General features: G+C 39.1%; 1 protein-coding gene across 3 annotated transcripts in view; it reads left to right on the forward strand.

Annotated features, from left to right (window-relative positions):
* Positions 1-7,482, forward strand: part of reln (reelin) — a 247,689-nt gene extending 240,207 nt beyond the window's left edge. For all 3 annotated transcript variants that reach the window (XM_078419695.1, XM_078419696.1, XM_078419694.1), the window contains 3 exons: positions 1,837-2,034; positions 5,816-5,914; positions 6,103-7,482. In XM_078419695.1, the coding sequence (XP_078275821.1) occupies positions 1,837-2,034; positions 5,816-5,914; positions 6,103-6,199 (394 nt within the window). In that variant the 3' untranslated portion in view covers positions 6,200-7,482. The remainder of the gene's footprint in view (positions 1-1,836; positions 2,035-5,815; positions 5,915-6,102) is intronic.
* The last annotated feature ends 1,036 nt before the right edge of the window (positions 7,483-8,518 follow it).

Below are 8,518 nucleotides of genomic sequence, written 5' to 3' on the forward strand. Positions count from 1 at the left end.
ACCCTGACAGATTGTCCTAAGGCAGCAGCAATGCCGGGCAATCAGGCACCAAATCATATCCTGGCTGGTCCGATGTGACCTTTCCTACTAAAATAAACCAGAGGTGTTCTAGGAAGCAAAGGCACTTGCGGAATCAAATTGCTGCAGGGTCTGGAAATCTGAAATAAATTACAGAATTATATTTTCGTTCAATAACTTATCATCACTGTTCTAATATCAGGTCAGTGATTAAAAAGTCATCACCTGAAGTATTAACACCATCTCTCTCTAGAGATGCAGCTTGACTTGCTGAGTATTTCCAGCATTTTATATATTTTTAATTATTTCCAAGAGGCCTTGGCTTCAATTAGGGCAGGTATTCTGAAAATGTTATTAATAATAATAATAATAATAATGATATTCATTTATTGTCATTGCAACGAGTACAACGAAATTAAAAAATAGCCAATCCTGACGGTGCGTACAAACATATATGCAATAAATGCAAAAACAAATAAATACATAAATACAATTAAATACAATTATATTAAGTACAAGATTTTTTAACGGTGTTGCCTAGTGTAAAGGTAGTGTTCAGTTCTCGTATGGCCCTGGGGTAAAAACTGTTCTTAAGTCTGTTTGTTCGGGATTTGATCGACCTGAAACGTCGACCAGAGGGCAGATGAACAAACAGACGGTGGCCGGGGTGGGATGGATCTTTTATTATTTTGCCTGCTCTACTGAGGCAGCGTAGGCTGAACAGGTGCTCCAGGGAGGGCAGTGAGCAGCCGATGATCTTCTGGGCCGTCGTGATGACCCTCTGAAGGGCCTTCCTGTCCTTTTCTGAGCAGCTGGCATACCATGTGGTTATACAGTATGCCAGCACACTCTCGATGGAGCAGCGATAGAAGGACAACATGAGCTTCTCCTGCAGGTTGGTTTTCCTGAGGATCCTCAGGAAGTGGAGTCTCTGCTGTGCCTTCTTTACTGTGGTGATGGTGTTGGTAGACCAGGTAAGATCCTCTGCGATGTGCGTACCCAGGAACCTGAAAGCTGGTACCCTTTCCACACAGACCCCATTGATGTAGAGTGGGTCGTAATCTACACTGGTTTTTCTAAAGTCAATTATAAGTTCCTTTGTTTTGGAGGAGTTCAGGACCAGATTGTTCACTGAACACCATGCTGCCAGCCTTTGGATTTCATCCCTATAGGCTGTCTCATCTCCTCCTGAGATGAGTCCAACCACAGTCGTGTCATCCGCGAACTTGATGATGGTGTTGGTGGGATGGGTGGGGGCGCAGTCGTGAGTGTAGAGGGAGTAAAGGATGGGGCTCAACACACAGCCCTGTGGTGAGCCGGTGCTCAGTGTAATGGTGGAGGAGAGGTGAGGGCCTATTTTGACGGTCTGGGGGCGGTTGGTCAGGAAGTCCTTGATCCATTGGCAGATGGTTTGGGAAAATCCAAGGTCGGAAAGTTTGGTGACCAGTCTGCTCGGGATGACCGTGTTAAAGGCAGAGCTGAAGTCGAGGAAGAGCATCCTCACATAGCTCCCCTGGTGTTCAAGGTGGGTCAGTGCAGTGTGAAGAGCAGTGTCGATGGCATCCCCTGTAGACCCATTGAAACACCATTTTAAATTGGTGTAATTTTAATGCAGACAATGCGTGAATTATTTTACAAAAGTAATTCCTTTGATCTTTTTTACTTTGTAGAACTCTGCTCATATAAAATAACTTGCACATTAACTGATAAGAATGACATGTTAACTGCTTTGGATTTGGTTATTTTTCTGAACTTCAAACTCATTCATTGTTATGATGACGTAATTACTCAATAGGAAATGTTTTCTTTTATCCTCAGCAAAATCATGTTTGTGCTGCAGATCGGTAGCATATCGCGGACTGCAAGCTGCAATATTGACCTGACAAACCCCAACATTGCAGACAAAGCCATCCTGCTGCAGTACAGTTTGAATGCAGGAATTACATGGCATGTTATTGCTCAGCACCAACCAAAGGATTTCATACATGCCCAGAGGATATCTTACAACGTCCCATTGTGAGTATCCAATTGTCTGAAATCAGTCAGAACTCGAGTATGATGCTATGAAAAGACAAAATTAGTGCAAAACAAAACAAAAGCCCTCTGTGAAATTAGACAAAGAATTCCTCAAAGCCTCTTATGAAAATTTGCAGCATCTGTTTAGGCCTGGAAAGGAGAGGCCCACCTTTTTTAACGACTGCCAAAAAAATGTAAATATTTCCTGGATATTTTTTTGAGTGCTCACTAGTAGCTCCTTTAAACTCTAGGTATTACCCAGTGCATCTTAGAGTCATAGTCATACAGCATGGAAACAAACCCTTCAGCCCACACCTGTCAATGCTGACCATGTGCCCCAACTAAGCTAGTCCCATTTGCCAGTGTTTAACTCATATCCCTCTAAAACCCAGCGACACAAGATGTTGGAATCCTGAGTAGAACACTAAGTGCTGGAGTAACTCAGCAGGTCAGGCAGCATCTGTGGAGGGAATTGAGAGGTTATGTTTTAGGGCAGGACATGCTGAGTTACTCTAGCAACTTTGTGATTGCTTTTGTGATGAATGACTTTAATCTTTTTAAGTTAATGGTTATTAACTTAAATAAAAGCTATCATTAATATTGATAACCACAGAAGGTACAGGATGGCGTTGGAATTGTGTGTGTCTACATTTGTGGGTTTAGAGAGACGAGAGCAGAGGACTGAGCACACAGCCTTGAGGTTCTTCAATTCTGATGATTATCGAGGAAGAAGTGTTGTTGCCAAAATTGGTGCAAAACAAAACAAAAGCCCTAAGTTCCTCGTGCAACTAAGACAGTTAGTAGTTCGAAGTTTAGTTGGTATTTATAGTGTTCAATAGCCTGATGGTTGTTTGGAAGAAGCTGTTCCTGAGCTGGAGTTCAGTTTTCTGACTCCTATACCTTCTTCCCGATGGCAGCAATGCAACGAGAGCATGGCAATCGGTGGTGTGGGTCCTTGATGATGCTGGCTGCCGTTTTGAGGCAGCGCCTCCTATAGATTCCTTCAATGGTGAGGAGGCCAGAACCCGTGATGAACCAGGCAGTGTTCACCACTTTTTGTAACCTCCTTTGTTCCTGGGCTTTCAAGTTGCTGAACCAGGCTGTGATGCAACCAGTCAACATGCTTTCTACCATACACCTGTAGAAGTACATGAGAGTATTCGTCAATCTTCAAAGGAAATTGCCGCATTGATGGGCTTTCTATATGATTGCATCAGTGTGCTGGGCCCAGGACAGATCTTCAAAGATATGCACGCCCTGGAACTTGAAGTTGTTGACTCTCTCCACCACCAACCCATTGACAAAGACGGGTTCATGGATCTTCAGCCTTCCTCTTCCAAAGTCCACAATCAAGTCTTTGATCCTGCTAAAGTTGAGAGCACTATTTGTTTTGGCACTAGTCAGGCAGACGATCGATCTCCCTCCTATACTTTGACTCAGCATTACCTGTAATTCATCCTCCAACAGTGGTGTCATTGGTAAAGTTAAACATTGAGTTGGAGCTGTGTCCAGCTACACTATCATGGGTATTGAGTGAGTAGAGCAAGGGACTGAGCACACAGCCTTGAGGTGCCTCTGTTCTGATGATCATCGAGGAGGATATGTTGTTACCAATTCATACCGATTGTGGTCTGTTGATGAGGACATTAGAAAGTTGCAAAGAGATGCTTCGAGACCCAGTTTCCTTACTTTGGTAAGTTTGGAGCCAGAAGGATTCCTGAAGGTCCAGAAACTGGCTCAGTTACTCAAGCACATCTCGAGATGGACAGTAAATTCTGACTTTGTTAGTGTTCCATGTCCTTATTAAAAAATGGGAAGGAGGTGCTTGAATTTGAATTATTCAATAGCATCACGATCGAGTAGAGAACAATCAAATACATTGTTATTTCTGGCTCTTTGCTATTTTTGTTTCACTATTTTTTATTGATAAGTAATTATTTACACCAGAGCAATGTTAATTTCCTAGTTAACACAAATTAACCTGAGTTAAGTCGTATTTATATAAACATAGCACAAAAAGTAAGGAAATTTGTGTTTGGTAGATTATTTCTTTGTTGTATCAATGCTTCTTGGCAATAAATCTTATACCGTTGGAAAGCCTGTTTATTTCCCTTTTAAATGGTGCCACATTTGTAAGGAACATGCATTTGTGGGATGAGCAGCAGAACTGAGTATGTGGGTTGCGCCCATGAAAAATCTGCCAAATCTTCTCTGCCAATGCCAAACAGCTTATTCTGCCATTGACTCTTGTTCGGTGTTGCTTGGTGGATTGGACGATTGAAGTCTGAAGAAACAAGACATATTGGCAATTTAACAATTTATTCATTTAATAAACAGGAGCCTCAGTAGCGTGTGGAAGAACCATACACAGCCACAACAGCCTGGCACCTCCTCCTCATGCTGGTCACCAGCCTGGTCACACACTGTTGTGGGATGGCATCCCATTCTTCAACCAGCAAACGTGGTTGTGTTGGTCACTCTGGCACGAACAGCACGCCCAAGCTGATCCCACAAGTGTTCAATGGGGTTGAGGTCAGGACTGCTGGCAGGCCATTCCATCCTCTCCACTCCCAAATTCTGGAGGTAGTCTCTGAGAAACCCTGCTCTGTGGGGGCGAGCATTGTCATCTTGGAGGATAGAGTTCGATCCCAGACTCTGGAGATATGGGATTGCCACTGGTTGCAGAATCTCATCTCGATATCTCTCTGCATTGAGATTGCCTCCAATGATGACAAGCCTCGTTTTTCCAGTGAGGGAGATGCCGCCCCACACCATCACACTGCCTCCACCAAAAGATGTTACTCTATCAGGCACCTGATTGTCAGCACCTGGGGGTACCAGAAGCTCAAAACAAGAGTCAATAGCAACAGCAGAATAAGCTGTTTGGCATTGGCAGAGAAGATTTGGCAAATTTTTCATGGGCGCAACCCATATACTCAGCTCTGCTGCTCATCCCACAAATGCATGTTCCTTACAAATGTGGCGCCATTTAAAAGGGAAATAAACAGGCTTTCCAACGGTATAAGATTTATTGTCAAAAAGCATTGTTACAACAAAGAAATAATCTACCAAACACAAATTTCCTTACTTTTTGTGCTATGTTTAGATTTGTTCAATGGATCCAACTACTAATTTATTAAATGGTTTGTCTTAGCAGTTGTTTGATTGGTTCATAATGCTAGGAATTATTGTTATCTTCATCTTGTATATGTAACAAGTTGCATAAATATTATGCATGTAAAGAAAAAATAGATCAGGATAAACTTAACATATATGTTATATGATAGGAATATGCATATTCAAAATGAATAGCACTGAAAACTTACATAACCATCTTTGGTTCCTCATGAAGATGACTCCCACTGCTTCAAGAAGCAATTGTGCAGAACACTTCTAATGACATTCAAAGTGCACATCCACCATTGAGTGCTACATAATCATTGATAGTACTTGCAACTGTAAATAACTTTTTTACTATATCTAACACAATCAGAGGGCATTAGTCTTAAAGAAAGATACTTCAGTTTACAAAATCCTAGAAAGTAGTTCAGGGGCTTCCTTGCTGCCTCCCTTATGAAACAGAGCATTCTAATTCTGCACGTAGCTGTCTCTCCAGCTGAAATGAAGCAATAAATGCTCTATTTTCACAGTGTAACCAAACCAGCAATTCATTCCTGTGGCAACTATCATGGGTAATGGAAAGCTTAAAAACAAAATATCCTCAAATGTTTTGAAATTTCCTTTAAATAACCAACTAACGTCTTGCTCTTTCTTGCTACAGAGAGGCACGAGTTAAGGGTGTACAACTAAGATGGTGGCAACCACATCACAATGGAACAGGTCATGATCAATGGGCTTTAGATCATGTGGAAGTGGTCCTGTAAGTATCTGAGTTCTGTGTCATGAAGATAATTATTTTTTTCCTTTTTATTTGTGTGCAGTCACTGGCAATTTGCGAAGCTTCAAGAAAAGTCAATAGCTGGCTTTTTCTGAAGGATGGAAAGTTAATCTATCTGAGGGTCTTTTGCAACACCAGAGGTTTATTCAGATCATTTCCTTTGATTGCAGGACTCGTAAACAGAATTACATGATGAACTTCTCAAGGCAACATATGCTCAGGCATTACTACAGCAGAAGGCGAAGGTCCCTCAGACGAAACATTTAAGTAATTACAATACATCTCTGACATGCTTCATTATTCCAATAAACAAAGTACTGTTTTTAATAAGGGGCCAATATCAGATATAGGAAAGTAATGAAATAAATTAGTCTACAAGATACATCTTTTACACACTGTGAATTGATGAATGAAGTGGCTTATATTCTGAAATGTATTGTCTTTTGTTCATTTTTGTGGTTATATGGTATGTTGCAATGTCAGTTACTGTGGCAGTATTATAAATAAATGTAAAAGTACAATTTAATTTGCAATATATTTGTTCTTATAGTCTTGTGGCACAATGACACAAACAATATTGAATGGTGCTCATCACATATGAATCCGTTTAAGTTAAATATGTTTAAAATAAGAGGATCTTAAAGTAGAAACTAAAACAAAGAAAGTAGAATTCAAACTGAGCCAGTTAAAAGTAAATTGATAATAGGAGTTTCAAACAAAGATGTAAAAATGTGGCATGCACTATTCCAGATGGCTATAAATGCAGAATTAGTGTTCGAAAACAGTTAATTACGTGAGAGTTTTAGGGATATAAAGAAATATAAAAAGGCTTTAGATAGATCTGCAATAGTTAACAAATTGCAAATCAAATGATGAGGTGACTGTCTGAAAAATCCTAAATGGCAAACAACAGTTTTCCTTCCATTCTATTATCAATAAATGTAACAAAACTAGAAAAAAGAAATTCCCATGTTCAAAGAACTTCAGAGTTTAGGAAGTTATCAAAACATGTTGATTTTTTTGTGAAACTAAGCAGTTTGCCTTTTAAAGCCTTCAACACCATAGAAATAACAGTGTGTTGCAGTTTAAATGTGTATATCTTAGTTGGACATTAATACTGGTTTTATTGTAAATCCTTAATCTAGCTGTCATTTGTGGCAGTCATTCAATGGTGATGATGCTTATTCAGTATGACAAATTGTTGTTAATTTTTAACTTGTTTCTACTGATTGAAAGCTGGATCATGTTTGTAACTTCTGAGTGAACTAGTGTTGTGACCTAGCATAGCTATAACTGCAATGTAACATTATCTAAAAATAGGTAGAGTAACTTAATATATCACAATGTTATTTACTGAGATAGGTCCAAAGTTACTTTCAATAAACCTACTATCACTGATACCACTTATTGCTTCGTGGTTATCGTTTTGAAGTTAGGTTTTAACTACTTTAAGTATGGTCACTATTGTAAAGTACTTTATCAGTTGTAAAGCTCTTTGACACATACTGATGCAAAAGGTGTTATCGGAATTAAAGTTCTTTGCATTGTTACACTTTTTTAATGTATTTTTTGTGGGCAATTTAAATAATCTTGACTCTTTAGGATAATTCACGTGTCATTGAATTTTATCACTCAAATTATCCATCTTATTGAGTATAATTACACTATTTATTTACCACCTTGATTTTGATATGTTGCCTAATTACTCAAAGGAATGTGCTGTGGATACCAAACCAAAGAACCTTTAAGAAATGGTGGGCCAATGTTTTATTTAAAGATATTAATTACATTGTTAATATTTATGGAGGGAGAAATTGAAATTGGTGATCTTCAGTTAACTGTCAAATATATTGTGAAGTTCTCAAACAATTTATTATGTTCACTGAAATAAAACAGAAAATATTGGAAATGTGCACCAGTTCAGATAAAGCATATAGAGAGTAAGAAACAAGTTAGTGGTTCAAGTAAATCTCCATCCACACCGTAAGCTGTTATTAAGCAGCTTAATACCAAGCTACTTAATTTAGTATTTCCAGCAATTTCTGTTTATATTTCAGATAGACCACGCGCCTAAAATTTAACCTTGATAATATCCCAACTCCTTCAAATTACCTTTTCAATCTAAGGATAATATATAAATGGGAATCTGCCTTAATACAGTGAGAGGATACATACAGCTGTAAATTATTGTGGATCTTGAAATGTGACAATTTAATGCCCCAAACTCGTGGATAACAGGCCATTGTAAATCACCCTAATTGTCGATGGGTGCTAGTAGAATTGATCGGCATGTGAGAGAGAATAAATGACAGGAAAGTAGGTGGAATGAATGGGATTGATGGCATTGTACTAACAGCAGGTAAATAATGGACCAACGTGTCTCTTGGGTCATTAAAACATAAGTAACCTTTAAAATGTAAACTTATTTGGGGTTGGCTACAGCATATCAATATTAAAATACAGCTAGATTTCATTTTTTGCAGGGTTTCCACAGATTGCCAACAAACCTTTGGCAGTAATCTGAGAAGATACTATAAATAGCCATTATGTTACACATGACCAGAGATTCCACGAAATACTTTCCAA

Source organism: Rhinoraja longicauda, chromosome 23, assembly GCF_053455715.1.
Source record: "Rhinoraja longicauda isolate Sanriku21f chromosome 23, sRhiLon1.1, whole genome shotgun sequence".
NCBI lineage: Eukaryota > Metazoa > Chordata > Chondrichthyes > Rajiformes > Arhynchobatidae > Rhinoraja > Rhinoraja longicauda.